Here is a 19,034-nt window from a genome sequence, read left to right on the forward strand (position 1 = left end):
TTTCAAAATTAGTAAAAGAAAGAAAGGACTTCATTTTTACCAGTGTTCGCAACTGATAGAAGCTTGACTTCACAACTTGGTTAACTTGCCTATCAAGCTTTAAGGCACTGTCCAACACCGCACCCAGCTTTTTCACGTACGGCTTTACATAAGGTGCCAGAACACCAAGATTTAGATTTGGTATACAGTATGTATCTGAAGGGGTAAACACCACAATCTCTGTTTTATTCTCATTCAGAAATTTAGGGACATCCATGCTTTAACATCCAAGAGGCAGGCGGCCAACGGGTTGTAGCGTCTGCGTAGAATCATGCATGATCTTTGGGTTTTATGGGTCTAATCCATTCTTATGTTTCAAAGAAAGATATATTTGTGTGTCATCTGCATAACAATGATAACTTATACCATACTTAAAATAAATAAATAAATAAACAAAAATAAATCCGAGGGGAAGCATATACAAGGAAAATAACATGGGAGCTAGAGTAGAGCCTTGCGGGACCCCACAGGTCAAAGGTACAGAAGAAGAGTGAAATTTGCCAATATTAACTGTTCCTAAAATAAGACTGGAACCAATTTAGGGCAGAACCTCTAATGCCCACTGCCTGTTCTAAGTGGGAAAGAAGAACATTGTGGTCTACAGTGTCAAAAGCAGCGCTCAAGTCTAAAAGTACCAGTGCTACAGAATCTCCAGGGTCGGTAGCTAAAAGAATGTAATTAAACACTTTTAAAAGAGCCGTCTCAGTGGAGTGAAATTTTCTAAAGCCTGATTGGAACGCATCAAAAATTTTGTAATCGACCAAGAAACTTTGGAGTTGATGAAAAACTACGTTCTCTATAATTTTTGCTAAAAATGGAAGATTAGAAATGGGTCTAAAATTTGATAAATCAGAGGAATCTAAATTAGGCCTCTTAAGTCTGGGTTGTACCGAGGCATGTTTGAAATAGTCAGGAACAACTCCTAACTCGAGGCATTTATTAATCAAATTTAAAAGTGTCGGACCCATTACATTGAACACTTGTTTAAATAACCGTGAGGGAATTATATCTAAGGGTGAACCAGTAGGTTTGAGTTGATTAACAATGTCATTTAAAAAAGAAAGCGAAATAGGTGTAAACTGACTAAAGACACCTGTATATTTGAAATGGCCTGCAGGATCGCTAACAACCGATTTGATGGTATGTCTGATCTCAGATATCTTAACTATTTAAATAAAATTAAATTTGATTTTATTAAGGGATTAAGGGATCTAGAATAAAATCATGCAGAATAAGGCATTAATATGTGCTTTATAAGTACTTATAAACAGCCAATATGCTAGTAATATGCATGCTAATAAGCAACTAGTTAATAGTAAGAATAGGTCCTTAAAATAAAGTGTTACCCTTAATGGAAATCATTTAATAGTTAAAAAAAAAATTTAAACTCTCCATTTATATAAAATCTAATTTTATTTTATTTAAATAGTGATAATTAGCAGTGTTCAACAAAATATTCCCATACAAAAAGATTATGTAAAATACTGTACAAAGACTTCTGATGGTTCCGAGTCTCTTTTATGAACCTTATGTATGACTTGAATGAGTGAATGACTGAATGAATGATATCTCAGACAGCAAGAACATTCTAGAATGATGTGTTTCAACAATGCCTAAGTTGCACAAAATGTGAGAGTGTGACAAAAATAGTTTTGTCATGCTACATAAAGCTACAAAAAGAAAACATCTGAGCTATAGTCTTGCTACTTAAAAATGTAGAAATGTAAAAAAGTTACAAGCAGCAGCTTTTTCTACGATAACAGCAAAACATGACAGCTTGATGTTAAATGTCATTGTAGTCCGTATCGTATGTTTACACAATGAAAGTAGGTCCGCACCGAGACGCAGAGCAGAATTTAGTACATGATTCCACTAAGCTTTAGCTTTCTTTTGACCTTTAGACATTTTTTTTAGGTGGAGAGCTTCTCTTGTTACAAAAAAGCAACAAAGCAGAAGTTTGAACCTGAAGTATGACTTGCTTCAGAAAACCTGACAGGAAAGTAAAGTGAAGAGTTTCAAGTGTGTGTGTGTGACGTGCGTGCCGTCTGAGGTGTGAGAACGGCGCTAGCATTCTCAATGCATTGAGTCAGTGAAATATAATTCCGTTAATGAAAAGCTCTCTCTTTCGCACCCCCTTCCTCTTTTATTTTAAGTCTAACATGCATGTGTGATACCAACTAAGCATCTAACAAACGGCTTGTTCCTATTCCTCCTATCTAGAGGGAAAGGAGAAAAAGGGACAGACTGGCGGTAATGAAAATGGTTTCTCTTTTGTTCTTTGACTGAGAACAGGAGCAAAAAGGTTGTAATTTAACTGCTGGGAGTGCCATGAAGACATTGGATGTAATAATGGCTTTTGCTCTCTAATTTGTGTAGGGATTTGCCCGGACACAGTTGTTCTCCATAGGCCTTAATGCTACACTGCCTTTGAATGAGAGCGAGAGCGAGAGCGAGTGAATGAGAGGTGCAAGCCTGCGTTAAAACAGCAGATGGAGTGAATATATTTACCCTAGAGTCTAAATGGACTCACACAAGGCCAACCGTTACAACATGTGGACAAGCTTTTGGCAAAATTCAGTGTAAAGGTCAATAAAAGTTTGCTATCAAAACTACTGTAGATTACAGTATTAGCAAAATAGAATTTCAGGCTTTAGGTGATATGTGCATCATCAGCTGAGTTCTATAATAATGCGCCTAGTTCCAATGTTGCTTGGCAACCGCAAACAGCCAGCTCTCAGGCTAATGAACAATATCACTTGCTGGAAGAATTGTTTATTGTAATTATTATTCATAAGAAACTTTATTGGTGTATATTTCCTGATCATTGTAATTATTCTCATTATTTTAAGTAATACGTTTAATTATTATTGAATGAATCATTTTATAATATAGCTGTTGTCACCAGTTTATGCTGCCCAAATGCCTATAATTGACCTATTAACTCCCCTTAACCATCATAAAACCACTTTAAAGGAGTCATGAATTGAGAAATTTAACTGTCCTTGATCTTCTGACAAACAAAACATCAGTGTGCTATAAAAACACATACCTGTATAAAAAAAAACATATCTGCCTACACCGCACAATGAATCTCTTTGCACTGTGTGAGTTGTGATAAAAGCATTCATGAGAGTGCAGGAGTCGAGATCACTTTAGATTTTCATTACCTGAAATAAAACAAACATTAGCTGAAATAAAAATAAATAAAAATATTCTATAATTATAATATTATAATTATATATTTTATAATATTATATAATTATTTCAGTTAGCTACCAAGGTAACATTTCTCAATTTCGTTTAGTTTTAGTTGAAGAACTAACAACTAAAACTTAATAAAACCTATATAGCCATATATAGACAAAAAAAAACTATTACCTCGAAATAATAACTTAACATTATCCAGTGTATTTACACCAAAATATTAACTTAATATTAAATTATACCACAAACCACTAATCTATGAATGCTACTAAAATAACACTGAATCAGGGCTGAAAATGGCTTTTTATTTCTAAATTATGACAGTTTTTGTTAAAAAAAACAACCTCGCAAAGCAAAAACTGAAATTCATGACCCCTTTAAAACAACATATTGTGGCTTACTGTTTTATTTAATTATAAATGCATGAATATTTCCAGCGATGGACATTTATGGATGAAACTTTAAGTGTAACGGCATGAGATCGAATTCACATACATAACACTGGATGTTTGACCAATTCAAAATTAGCAAAGAAAATAGGGCAGCTTTCAACTCCAGGGAAGATGAAATAATTCTGGTGTGTGTGTGGGTCAGGTTTTGCCTACATTGTGAGGACTAAATGTGCCCAGAAGGATAGTAAAACCTGAAATCACTGAGGTAGCGGCAACAATCCCGACGAGGAAAACGGCTTAACAATCATACTTTCTGTAAAAGTTGGGTTTAGGGGTAAAGTTAGGGGACAGAAATTATCATAGTTAAAGGAAAGTCTCTACCGTGGTAGAAAAATTTACTTGTGTGTGATCAAATTTGGCCTATTAATTGTCTTGAATAACAGTCCACACGGCAGAAAGCCATCAAGTCCAAAGCTGTCAGCCTGGACCACCGCAAGAACAGGTGTTAGCTCTAAGGTAAAAACCAAAAGCTGTTCATCCATCAGTTTCGTAGTTAAATAGTGTATTTTCCCTCCCTGTTCACCTCACTGCAGGGCCTAAGAACTACACATTTATTTTAGCTCCTGAAACTGAGCCCAGTTGAACTAGCTGATAGCCGTAATGCAGTTTGCCACTGTTTTTCCAGTCTGGATATGGAGCACAGGCTTACAGCAGAGCAGATGTGCAGCTCTAGCACAGCTGCGGCTCTGTGAAATTTATTTACCAGTGTGCTTCTTTGTATAATAAAAGACAAATGTCATTGTCTTAAGTCTTTTCATCATAAGAACAACATCCTAGTGTAGAGGAAGAGGAAGAACTTCCATTTCTATGAAAGTTAAATTAAAGTACAGGGTTGAATCAGAGACTATAAATCCGGGTTCCTAAGTGACAGTTCACTGGTGGTAACCCTCTATCACACCATCTGCTGCGCCTCCTGTGCTTATATATATGAGATTATTTCCTTAAGGAGCTTGTGGTGCCAAAAGGACTGATGCTTATAATTGGAACTCAAATGCGTATATTTTTTATTCCTTATTTTACTTGTTCTATTTTTTATTTATTAAAATTTTTTATTATCTGTGTTTTTTTTGTTCTGTCCCTGTCATTCTGTTACACTGTGGAAGCTTCTGTCACGAAAACAAATTCCTCGTATGTGTAAACATACCTGGCAATAAAGCTCATTCTGATTCTGAAGCAAATTTTTAAAATCCACTGAAAACATCTTCTAACTTTTTTGGTCATAGACAACGTATGGTGAAGATATTACGTTATTAGAAGGTACGTTATTGCCTAGCGTTAAATTTAAAAAATTTTTTTATAAAAACGTGGGCTATATAAAATTTTAATAATAACAAACATCATATTGTTCCCTTTGTTTTGCGTATGCTCGTGTCGCTTACAATTAAAGACCTTCTCTGATTTTATTATTGTTTGCAAGGTTGCAACGTTACTTTGCAATATTTTTTATATTTTTGGGTATTTTGCATGGTCTGTCATTGGAGTAGTGTCACCCGGGTGGGAGTTTTAACTCCTGTTCACTGGGAATAAAAAAAATCATTTAGCTGATGCAGAGAGACATATAGACCGGGGGAATCCCCCCCATCTCCCCACCCTCTGTGGGGTCTTATCACTCAGCATACCCAGTTAAAAAAGTCACCGCTCGCCACTGACACACATACTGGCGATTTGAGAAAGCACAAGTTCTGCATTCCAGAGGCTGGCAACAGCTGATGGCAAATAATATGAGGTAATGTGTGACTCTTTAAAATCGTTAAAAAGGCAGTTCCCTAAATACTTAAAGTGTCAAACAATTAACTGAAATAAACTCTGATACTGAAGAGCTATACTAAGAATTTTATACTTGCTGGCCGATTTACTAAGATCCCAAATAAAGAGTGCTAATTTGCTTGTGAAATCTATCGAACATATTGTGTGCGAATTGCTAAAAATAACCACTTGTGCAAGTAGGTTGGACACACAAAATTAGTTTTTTAATTATTTATTTAATTTTATAAAATATTAAATAATAAATAATAATAAATACTAAAATAAAATAAAATAAAATAATAAAGCCAAGTTGACCACACTATGTATTCTTTATTATAGCTTTTTAAAGATGAATAAAATAAAATAAACAGCAGTATTGGCCACACTATTCATTCTCAAAGTCTCAGTTCTGTCAAAATAACAGCATAGTGCACAACACCACTCACATTAATACCTGTTGTATTAACTCGTAATAATTTGCTCACACAGTCACCGTTTCAGAAATTACTTTCAGGATTGATAAATCCTGTGCTATAAATCCAGTGCCATTTAATCCATTTGCACTGACACTGGTCTTTACTGTGTATGTTTGAAAGCACGCCACAAATTAGTTATTAATTATTACAAAAATGACGTGCTGACATCGCGTTTGGTCTCATTCTGTATCGTGTATCTTGTCAGTGTCTGCGCTTGCTTGGCCATTTGTTGTGGAGAAAATAAGGAAAGTGTGTCCAGCTGAATTAATTTAGTATTTTGGAAGACGGGTAGAATAAATAAATTACACATTCATTAAACCCACAAAAAAACCCCGACCTAAATCAGGTGTTTAAAATACACAATCCTCAAAAAACTACATTAAAAAGTTTAATCCAAAAAACTTTGAAACATTACACTGTTATCCTCAAGGGAACCATTGTCTGCTCCCAACAATGCACTGTAGGTGAATTCAAGTTTTACCATCATTGTGGGTACATTTTGTCCTTGCAGTGTAGGTAAATCTGACTCACACACACTTACACACACTAAAACCAGTCCTAATTGCAAAGGCAACACCTGTCATATCATTGCCAATCTACAACCAGGATCTCTATCCCACAATGCCAACTTAATGGTAAGGGTCTGGACACTGCTCCCACCAGAGGCAGCCAAATTGGATGTTTCACCTCACTGCATGACTACTAGAGAGCCACTCCAATGGTGAACCTATTAGCAGGACAGATATAGCTCTCCTGGGAGAGAAACAGAAGGAGAGCGAAAAAAAAAACAATGAATGGGTGGGATTTTCCCTGGCATACGAAGTATGAACAGTATATTTCTAGTTATCTATCTTCATTTCTGTCAACTGGTTTTGGATCACACCCACATTAACCTCAGCTATTATGTTCCTCTTATTTGCTCCTCAACACTGTATTAAAATCTAATACTCAAGACTAATGCATTTCCTACCATGGCATTTTTTTAACATTATGACAGGCTAACAGGAGGGCTCATTTGAGACGGATATGCAGAATAAGAGGCTACGCCAAGTCCCCTGGGTGGCGGCGTTCATTACTGTATTGTATTAAAAATACACCCGTGCTGAATAAGATATTGATCAAATTGGGTGGACTGTGAAGCTGCCTGCAGAATTGCAATAACGGTGTAGAAATCATTCACTGCAATTCATTGCAGCCTAAATAATGTTTTGATAAATGACATGCCAACAGACAAAAAACACTTCCTTTTTATTATACCCCCCACCCCCAATTACACACTTTTTAATCTTCCCCTTTTTTTCCATTTTTAACCCTCAGCGACACGGGGAGCGAGGAAGACATCTGTGTTTCATTTGTCTGTGTGTGTAAACTAAAAAGCAGCATTGTGTTGTCTGTCACTAAATTTGATGTTCTAGCCGATGTGCTCTGTGATTTGGCTGTTGCACAGCTGAAGCTCCTCTTTCGCTGTTTTTTTCCCCGCCGTGCACCTGATGGGTTTGAACAATTTGCTCGGCTGGCAGAAAAACGCATAATCAATCGGGAGATTACAGATAAAAGGCTTTAAAACCAGCCGACCAAGGCACTTTATACTATAACAATTACACCTCGGCCTACCTCAGGTAGCGCCAATTAAACTGTGAAAGAGTGAGGGCGGGGGTAGAGAGAATGAGAGAGAGACAAAAGAAGAGAAATGGACAGAAATAATTTGCAGTGGAGGTGAAACATAGCAAAGTCAAGGCAAGTCATTGGGCGGCCATATTTTGCTCAATATTATAAATAAAAAAACATTAAACACACTTATATTTTTATATATTGTATTAAAATGTAAGTAATAAAAAATGCATCATTTAACTGATAGGTGGGACTTTTAGCCACCATATCTTATCTTAGCAACACTGTCAGTGGGTTTTAAAAAACGGACCCAAACAAACCACCACAGATAAGGCATCAAAATATAAGGGAAATGGCAATGAAAGGACGAACTGCAATCTGTTCGGGGGGAAAAAAGCAGATCTAAAAAAAAAAAAATGTGTCGTTTTCTGTAGCTGTAAAGCTTTCTGTCATCAAAACCACAGAGTGCAGCCAGTCCCACACAAAGGCCAAGGACACAGAGTTCTCCTTCATTCACACTTTCATCTTCATTCCTCCATCTCTCTTTTACACTTTTTATGCATAGTGTATAGTATATGTGCTATTAAACATGCACTACCTTTCTAACCAGGTCTAACCAATTTGAGTCACACTCACAATGGCTCTGGACAGGAGAAGAAAATGTGCACGTGTTTGTGCGAACACATTTGTGTAAAGCAGCCGGAGGAGTAATGCCTGCTGTCTAAACAGTGACCATCACCGTTACTGTTGTCAGGATGATGTCGTCAACATCTTTCTACATTGCTTCAACCATATGGCCCTTTGCTTTGTTTACACTAACACCATACAAACACAGGAAAAATGCATTCATTTTTTAAAATAAAGAAATTCTCTGGTCTGCAGAGAGTTTTTTTTTTTTTCATCCTTTTCAAGCTATTCAAAACGCTTGCATTAGCCATATTATTATCCATTATGGTGCATTTGCAGAAATCTTGAAGGGCAGCACACTATTTGTACCAGCTTACTGTCTGACAAAAGAGCACTGGCAAAAAAAGTAAAATGTGCTGGCCTGGAAATACAGACCCTGCTGGCCTGCACATATCCTATTTTCGTGCAAAGTGCAGAGTAAACAGAAAAAAACGGACCCAGTGCCACGTCTTGTTTCCACAAAGCATTGCGGGCAAGTGTGCTTTGAGTGCAAAACATATACAGCTCAAGTTTAGGACAGGACTGCCCTTTAAGCCCAGACTCTGCAAGACTTTTTTTCACTCCTTTCTGATCTCGCTCTTGCTCTCCATCTCCAAATGGATGCAGAAATGGTCAGCGCAGGTGTTATTTTTCTAGCGGCCCTAGCAGCTCTGCAGGTGGACTATATGCTGGTCACACAGTCCATTATATCCAGCACATGCGTGATACTTCCTGCGCTCCATTTTGCTAAAAATGGGAGGCAATTTGAGAATATATAACAGCATAAATTCAATAGCAAAAACACACTTTAAAGATTGCCCCTCGCTGAGTCAAATGTACATGAAAAAAGAGGTCTGTCTATACAGCGACTCCCAGAGTAAGCGCCTCATCTTTGACAAACAGCCAGACCGAACGCGTGTGAACCGAACAATAGAACCGCAAGGGGTGATTGACCGAAGTGAGTCGAGAATGACTGAACGAGCATGCTGGGAAAATGTGCCAGCTCTGAAACTCAGAACAGAACCGAGGGAGCAGAGGTGAGTCTTCAGTAATCACTAACAAAGATTGGGTTCTCTGTGTCAGCCAACAGACCCGAAAGTATGCATTTCAGAAAATAAGATGTACATCTGCTGCCGCAGCGATGCTCCATTCGGATGGAGTCACGCGTGCTTGCGGACCAACATTGAAAAATAATAATCACATTTGAGATCTGGCATATTCAGAGTCATGCAGAGCTGTATCCGGGAACATATTTCTCAAGTACTCACCATGGCCAGATGACAGCAGGGTATCTACAAGTGAGAGAAAACAGAGAGATGGTTAGAAAATGAGAACAACTTTTATACACAACTCAGATATTAGCAAAAAATCAAAAGGATGCAGTACAACAAACTTTGACAATATGCATACATTGGGTTTAATATAACATATTAAGACACAATGAGAGCAGAGACAGGTTAGATTAACAACAATTTTGCTACTGTAGCTGGGTAATTGAGTCATTCGAATCATTCAACAGTCATATTCAAAGACACTATTTCATTCAATTGACTGAAATATAAGCAAGTCATTGAATTGTTAATTCAGCCAATTCATTCAAAAACAGATTTGTTTGATTGTAAAAACAACAACAACAAAAAAACCACAGTGAGTCGTCCAATCTTTCATTTAACCCATTCTTTAAAACACACTGATTCAATAATAAATGAATCTTCTGAATCATTCATTCAACCAATTTGTTCAAATAAACTGATTAATTGAGCAACAAATCAAGTCACTTCCCATATGAGTGAGACATTTCAAATGTTCTTTCAATTAATTCATTCAAAAACACTGATTCATTCAGGAAGAAAACAAGTGAATCTCTGTATGAATCAAATAATCATTCCATTATTTTTAAAAGAAAAGAAAAAAAAAATCATTCAGGAACAAAACGCCACTAAGTATGTGTTGCTTGGAGTCACAACAGTTGACTGCTTTGGTTTTGTTTGTAACCATTTCTGTAAGAAATGCAAACTACACAATGTAACTGGCAACATTGTCAAAAATGTTTATTACCAGTAATAGTAATGTATTAATGCCAAATCACAGCCAATATTAACACTCTTGCGTGTGCCATTATAATTTAGGGTATAATGCTAACAACTGAGAATAACCCTGCTCTTGAACGTTCAAACCTTCAACTCTTCCAAGGTTTATCCCTTTATTTTTTGTTTCACATTTCAGGAGTTCCAATTCACTCTCTATGCAAAATGAGGAAAGGCGAATTCAATTTTCAACTAGCCAGCTCAACTGACTGCATCTTCTTCTGGTTGAACTACAGTTTTGTCTCCACGTTCATGCATTCCTTCATCTGCGAGTATGAAATCCATGTTTCAAAACTTCTGCATGGGGGAAAAATAAAAAAATCACACTTACACACACAGAAAATCCAGAGTGCTGTAGGTCTTCCAAACAATGTTCCTTTATTTTACATGAACAACAATTTCTCATTTATTCAGTATCTCATCCCCCGCTGCTGCGAATTCAGGCAGTTCCTTTCTCCTCCCCAAGGCTTCACGCAGACTCATTGGCACACAATCTGGGTATTTTGGCAAGGATGCAGACTCTAACGCTGTGTCTGAACTCTCGCCCATGCCTAAACCTTGTAGCGCTCACCAGGAGATGACTAACAATCACTGTTACGATTTCAGACTCCCAGCACGTACAGGGCAAACTTAGCCAACTGTAAAACATCAAGGAACTTGCTTCTACCCTGAAAGAAATCTTAAAAATAAATACTTCTTTCATTTGAATAATGAACTAAGAAACTCTCCTCCACTGATGATTCATTTGAGATGCAGACACGTGTTTAGGTTCAATTAAGCAGCATCTGCCTGAAGAAAATAATTTCATAAAACATTTGCAGCATTACAAGGACCCATTCAGCCTTTTCTGTCTATACACTGTCTGTTCCCTTGAGTCACGCGCTCCCGTTATGTATTTAAATCACTCTAGCTAGATGACTATACATGCGTTCTCTCATACATCTTTGAAATGGAAAGGTCATCGCAATTTATTTCTCTCTCTGAAAATACAGATTACTCTGTTTCTTGTTCAATAGTGTTTTCGGTCACTGCCTGCGCACAGCAAGAAATACCCAAACTACAGCCATTGTGAATGTTTCCTATGAACCGTGCAGAATCGTGCAAGTTCTTCTTTACATCTTGCCTCTTGGGTTTTGTAGCAATGTGATAGAACCGCAAGGTCTCAGAAGATCCTCTGCAACACATTACTGAACACATTCTTTTAACAATACCCAGCCAATATAATTAAAATTGCACTAATGAACAAGCAAATGTACTAAAGTTTCATTTTAAGTGCAGAAGTAATTCACAATTCTGCTGGGTCTTGTTAAACCAAACAGAGGGAGACAGAATGAGAAAGAAGATGATGCAAAGAAATGTATCTACCAACAAAACACTCCCACAACAAAACCATGAATAATTCATTGCGCAAATGGCAACAAACAATATTCCGTTCCACATGGATTTCTGTATTAATTGGAGTGAGCGTAGTGAGAAGTAGAAATTTCCATGTTCCTCCATGTCTTTCTCCCTACTGGAGAGAAAGCCAGAAAGTTGGCTTCATACAAATTAATTAGCTGTCTGATTATGAAAAAACAACAATGGACTTTATTGTTTTCTGCCATTTGTTTGGTTTGATTAATTATTACTAATGGGTTGCGTACAGAATAACAATGAGGTAAACGTTCTTGATTGCTTAAATAAGCAGAAGTGCACTGCTGAGGGTTTATGGTATAAGAAGCAGTGATTGCGAAAATAAACATCATTCTGAACTGTTTGCATTATATGAGCTTCACCAGAGCTGGAATACACATATATAGTTTTAATGTTTATTGTCATTGTATTGATAGGAGATTGGGGAGAAAAGAGCCAAATGGGCTGGATTTAAACCCGCATCTCCCACATCAGCACATGTTTGCATCCTGTTTATTCCAATTTGGATAAGGTATTTTGCCATATTCAGCCACAAAAAAATGCTAACTGGATACATGCCAAAGTCAGAGTGGAAAAACACAGCATGTTTGCTTTAGTAAATTGCTTTTGTCTATTACTAATTATTTATGTGCAACAGGATTAAGCCAGTAATATTCTTTACACAAAAATGCCATACTAAACGTGTGCTCGTGTCAGTGGTACACTCTTAAAAATAAAGGTGCTTCACGATGCCATAGAAGAACCTTTTTGTCTAAATGGTTCCATAAAGAACCTTTAACATCTGAAGAACCTTTCTGTTTAACAAAAGGTTCTTTGTGGCGAAAGAAGGTTCTTCAGATTATAAAAAGGTAAGAAAGAGATGGTTCTTTAAAGAACCTTTGACTGAATGGTTCTTTGTGGAACCAAAAATGGTTCTTCTATGGCATCGCTTGAAGAACCTTTTGAAGCACCTTTATTTTTAAGTGTAATAACCTTCAGTACTCAAGGAGGCAGTAGAGTTCCCTTCAAATGTCTTTGCAACTACAGTAGATTATTATTGTAACCATAACCTTAAACAGTATTATTATTCAGGTAGCTATAAATGTAAACACGTCAAATTAAGCTAATTTGCGAAGCAAGATTCTCTTCAAACTGTTGCTCTGTAAGTAGTTGACCTGAAAGAAAAAAACATCCATAGAAGAAGATATTTTATGCTAATGCCAGAAATAGCGGCCGCCGTGGCAACCCTAAAGGGATGGTCACATTAGGTAAGTTTTGTGGACAAAAAAGGTAAATTGTCTATTGTTAAAAGTAATATATGCAGCACATCTCACACAGAAGTCACTTTCAAACCACATTAAGAATTATTCTTATGTTTTCCATCATTTTAGGAAATGTTTGAAAACACTAGTGTGGACAGAGTGTGTTTTGAAATGAAAACACTGTTTTCAAACGTATCTGGATTAATTTAGACATTGCCTTAGATCCATGTGTGCTGGTGTCCCCATCAGACTTCTTAACTAGCCTAACCAGCACAAGTATTCCTGGCGAACTGCAAGAAAATTCATGCTGGTCTTTTCATCAGGGTAGGCTTTATGCTATCTATGCTGTGGAGTAAAAATGGAGTTTGGTCTTGAGGATCTAGCTTTAGTATGGATAATGTGAGGATGGAAGTGCAAACCATCATCTGAACTGGGGTCCAAAGTAACCAAATAATATCACTTTCAATCTAATAACCAGGCTTAGTAGGTCTGGAGCCTTCAGGCATCATCTCATATCTCAAACCTTTCCCAGTTTGTGGGCGCAGCCTCTCACAATCATGTGACACACCATAAAAGAGGTAATATCCTGTAGGTGTGACATGGTTAAATCTGGGCGCGTGCAACCGTAGAGCAGATCAGGAGGATTTCACACATACAGCGAGGTAATCGAAAACAGTCTCCACAAACATATACACACACACACACATGGCAGAGGTAACTGAACAACAGAGGGATGCACATACAGCACAAACAGATTGTGAGGGTAATTCAATTTCCTGCTGCAGCGCTGAGGCTCAAATGGTCTCCATCAGTGGTTCAATCAGCAGCTGGCTCTGTAATTTCCCCAGCTGGACTCTCACCTTGTCTCACACATTAAAGGGATGCACTGGGCCAGTGCTGATACTCCAGCAAAATCCTAAAGTACAGAACTAGCACTTTAGGCGATACAGTAGAATGGTGTGATAAGATGGCACATGGCTTGTCATACCTGTTGTTGTTAAACAAAAGAAAATACAGCTAAAGGAATAGCACTGAAAAACACCATAGGAAAAGTGTAATACTAAACTGCTGGAGATTTGTAGCAGGAACGCACTACTGAAGCACTACATGTAACATTTTCGGAGAGAGAGAGAGAGAGAGAGAGAGAGGTGTATATACATAATTAAATGAATATGAATACTTCATATGTAAATTATATTAATTCATTGCTAACACTCTACAATAAGGTCTTATTAGTTAACATTAGTTAATGCATTAACTAAAAATGAGCAATATATTTGTTACAGTATTTATTCATATTTGTTGAAAAAAGTTTGGAATAATTAAGATTATAAATGTTTTTGTTTTTTTTAATAAGTCTGTTTTACTCTATGAGGCTGCGTTTACTTGATAAAAAATACAGTAAAAACAAATATTTTTTACAATTTAAAAAGCAATTTCAGCAGTCATTACTCCAGTCTTTAATGTCACAGGATCCTTTAGAAATCATTCTGATTCACTGCTCAAGAAACATTTCTTATAATTGTATACAACAAACATCTACATTATACAATTAACAAGCTGAGATATTTTGTACAAAATTCAGAACACTAAAACATTCTTGCAAACATAACAACCAGACTTTTCTGAAACCAGCACTCCTCTTGATCAACTGGTCAAAAAAATGTAGCCTCTTGAAAAATTCAAGAAAAATAAAATGGGAAGAGGCACAGGTGAGTTTTTTTCAGGGTGGGGAGTCATGTCCCCCAGTGTTCACAGGAACCTTAAACCAGTGTCTTGAAAAATACAAGATAGGGAGCTGAAGTATTCCATCTATAAAAGGATTAAATTGCTGCATCACAGTGCAAAAGTACAGTATTAGCTACAGGAAAAGAGGGTTAAAAAAGGACTGCAAATTTATGAAATTACAGAGAGGTGAGGAGTCGTTCCGGCAAGCAGAACTGAAGATGAAAAATTATTACAATGCCACATGTATTGTGCCACAGGGGTAAAAAGTTTCTGACAGTACAAAATGTTATCCTATGTTATAAAACTATGGTGTGCGGCTTGGAATTATGGGGTTGTGTGTGCTGGTGCAGCAGTTGCTCTGTATTGCGTATTAAAATCTGCTGTAGTCCATCATATCACCAAAATGCTTTCACATTTAAAGCTAATTAGTAGAGCCCGACCGATATATAGTTTTGCCGATATTATCGGCCGATATGAGCCTGCCGCCGATATATCGTATTGGCGAATATGCCGCCGATATGAACATTTTTTTTTACAGAACATATAACGCAGATAAAATGTTTGAAATGGTGTAATTACTTAGTTTGTCCAGCAGAGTGCACTCCATTGTTTGCTACTGGCGACCTGGATGAAACGCTTTAAAGCTTAAGTCTATGGAAAACCATTGAAACTTTGAACGGCCATAACGCGCGGAGGGTGGCGTTCGATAGGGCTCCTCGAGCTGAAGGAATCCCCCGAATTTGGTGGAGATCCACCGGCGCGTTCGCGAGATAGTGACACCAGTCAACACTTTCACTTCAGTAAGGAGGTCTCTTGTTCAGGCAGCAGCATTTAAGTGTTGTCTTATTCGACCATAAGTGCTCTGCGAAGTGGACTTCACATGAAATTCCACCATGATTCCAGTTCCAAGGGAACGTACACGTTACATTCAAAGGGCATTAAAGTGCGCGAGACGTGAATTTATTTTGTATTTATTTACAGAGGTATATTATGTCACACTTCACACTTCTCTAGTAAGTTTCGTCTGTGTGTGAAGACAGTAGTGCAAATCCGTGAATGAATGTTCCGAAGTGAAATAAACTTCAACGGAATAAAGTTGAATGGAATTAAATTTAATTAAAGTTGAATAAACTTCAACTTTACTGTTCAGTGCACTGATGTCAGACTCATTTTGGATAATAAAGTTTATTGTTAAATTGTTAAATGCCCTGCCTCCATTACGCATCTCTGTCACGTCATTATAAGTGTTTCATCACCACATTTGAGTGATCATTGCAAAACATGTGTTTATGTATATATATTCTGTTTATGTATATACTGTATTCTATATATAGTACCAGTCAAATGTTTGTACACACGAATGGGAAAGTGTCCAAACTTTTGACTGGTACTGTACTATAATATACACAAAGAATATCGGCCGATATATCGATATCGGTCTTTTTTTACTCCCTAATATCGGTATCGGCCCCAAAAAACCCATATCGGTCGGGCTCTACTAAATAGCGCTGAAGTACTACATCACAAACTGTAATAACCTGTTTTCATCTGTAAGCTGCATAGAGACTATACTATTAAAAGCCTTATGGTCAAGTTTGATATTGTGATTCTCAGCACAAAGGCCTAACTAGACACAACTGGTGCTGATCCAGACTTTTGGTTTCAATAACTTCTGCAAATTAAAAGAACATAGACGTCTGACCATATGGCTCTCTGATTTTTGGATGAAAGTAAGCATAAATTCTTGCAAAGCTAAGATGCTCATAATATGCCTGCTTTGTCAGGAGCAAATTAATGCAATGCTGGTAAGATATGATTCTTTTTTGAGTAAGAAACTGCTGATGAACAATATTTATGAGTAAATCAACTGAGCCTCATGTTATTAAGTTTCATCTATGGATGCAATATTATGCTCCCAAATCTCTTAATGCAGTTTTCAAGTTCTAAGAAAAATATGAGATAAGAGATACATTTTCTTGCATCAGTGTTGATGGGCTGGCCAATAAAGAAAAGCAAGGAAAAGGAGAAAATATTGTTTATGTTTTGATGTCCATACAGCACATTAACACATTTTACATTTACATTTATCCAAAGCGACTTACAAATTGCATACAATGGCATCACCACAAAATATTTTCCCTTGTTTTTATACATGCTCGCATGTTTGAGTGAGTGTTTGTTTTTATGATTTTTTACATGCGTATTATGTTTTACATGCGCATCGTTGTCTAATTAGAAATGAAGGGTAGTCAGCCACAGTTTGTGAGAAAGTGTAGCACACACACACAAATGTCACAAATAGGGGGGAAAAAGGTCACTTTTTGTGCCAAACCAGCACAGACTGAGGCAGATTTTATTTAATGTAGTGTGCTACGTGCTGTTAGGTATGAAAGATATTTTGGTAGATATGTCAGAAAAGAATGAGCTCAGGAGGAGAGGAGGTAAACAGTGCTTTTACACACAGAGTAAGACAAATTCTCTTGACTACCAACAGAGAAAGAACTCCAAGGGCTAGTAGGGGGCCAACAGCTTCATCAGCAGATTTCGTTATACATAATCATTGAATTGTTTTTCACTCATTGCCTGCTGTTCTGACAAAACATTAAAAATTGGATGAGAACCAGAAGTTCTGTAGTCATATATCTTACAGTAACACTGTTATGTTAAAAAGGCATATCAAATCAAGTAAAGTGGATGACTTTATATTCATCCACTGTGCCACAACTCTTATGCTGCTTTTAAATATAAAATAACCAAGGTTAGTAACAGTGTGGGAAGGTTACTTTGGAAATGTAATAGGTTACGGATTACAAGTTCCCCTATTTAAAATGTAATAAGTAGTGTAACTATTTCAATTACTTTATTAAAGTAATGTAACTGATTACATTTGATTACTTTTTGATTACTTTTCTAAATTTCTAATGAATGTTTTCAACTGTTAATCATTTTTAAACAGTTAAACCAGGCAGGCTTAACCTTACAGTAGTACTCAACACTGATTACTGTCAGACTTTCAAAATCCTCAAAAATCCCCTTAAATTAAGATGATAATAATTCAATTTTAAAGCACAGCCACTAAAAAAAATCTGACTTTAGCACCTCTTTTTACATTGTGATCGTTCTGAGGTTAAATACAGATTTAAAATCACAACAAGATAAGTTTAATAGCTACGATACTGTTTTTGAAATCAAATCTTTGCATAGCAAATATATCAGGAAACACTGGCATCTAACAATACTTTAATCTTAGAAAATAAAGTATATACATAAACCCAAACAGAAAATAAAACCATTATCGAATAAGCATGTGTCCTATTCTGTGTCTTAAACTCCAGAAACATTGGTGTCTCATATTTTAGAGCAGTGTTTCCCAACCTTTCTTTAGTCGTGGCACCCTTTGGAAATTTTAACAAATTTGTGGCACCCTACAAAATTTATTTTGTCACAATATTTGAATTTCTAACTTCGATATGATACTTTGAAATGTATAGATATTCGGTACAGCAGGGAAGAACTGCAGAATATACTGTCATACAGGCATTTTTAATATTATAAAAAAAAATGTGTCCATCAATGGTGGCAATCAGCAGGCTAATTTCTAATGAAGAGACCAATTTATATGACAGATTATAATGTAGGCTTTTATTCATATGTAAACATCAGTCAATGCATTTTGGGAAAGAAATCAATTAAATCTGTGCGTGTGTGTACTGGTTTAACACTTGTGAGGAACAAATGTCCTCACTTGTATAGTGAAAGATCATGACAACCCACTAGTGAGGGCATTTTACTGGTCCTCACTAGTTAAAAAGGCTTATAAATCAGCCAAAAGATGTTTTTTATTTAAATCTAGTGTTTGCACATGTTTTTGTGAGGGGTAGGTTTAGGGGTAGGGGTTGGGTTAGCTGATCATATCATTAGTATTATATAATTAACCTGATATAAAATCAGTGGAAGTCTATGCAATGTCCTCACTAAGATAGCAAAAAGATTGTGTGTGTGTCAAAGTCAAAGTCAAAGTCTGCTTTATTGTCAATTCTGCCACATGTACAGCACATACATACAGAGAATTGAAATTGCGTTACTCTCAGACCCTTGGTGCATACAGTTAACACTTAACACTAACAGTAGACATAATACAGATAAATACAGTTTAGAAAATATATAAAATACAAACTATACAATATATAAATAAGGACATTGTAAAAAAAAAAAAAAAAAAAGAGAGAAAAGATAGAAAAACATCTACATTAGACTGTATAATTTCAAAAACAGAATGGTCTGACTTTAGCTTTGTGAAATAAGGCTACACAAAACATCCCAAACAGCAGATGGGCTGAATGAAAATGCAAATTCACTCTCTGTCAACAG

At 36.5% G+C, this 19,034-nt stretch overlaps 1 protein-coding gene across 1 annotated transcript in view; it reads right to left on the reverse strand.

Annotated features, from left to right (window-relative positions):
• The window catches only part of LOC107739294 (cadherin-4-like), a 238,594-nt gene that overhangs the window by 127,090 nt on the left and 92,470 nt on the right, over positions 1–19,034 (reverse strand). Inside the window, exon 4 of the mRNA XM_016551374.1 lies at positions 9,463–9,486. Within this exon, the coding sequence (XP_016406860.1) occupies positions 9,463–9,486 (24 nt within the window). The remainder of the gene's footprint in view (positions 1–9,462; positions 9,487–19,034) is intronic.

The sequence above is a fragment of the Sinocyclocheilus rhinocerous genome, unplaced genomic scaffold (assembly GCF_001515625.1).
Source record: "Sinocyclocheilus rhinocerous isolate Xijiao unplaced genomic scaffold, SAMN03320098_v1.1 scaffold14, whole genome shotgun sequence".
Lineage (NCBI taxonomy): Eukaryota > Metazoa > Chordata > Actinopteri > Cypriniformes > Cyprinidae > Sinocyclocheilus > Sinocyclocheilus rhinocerous.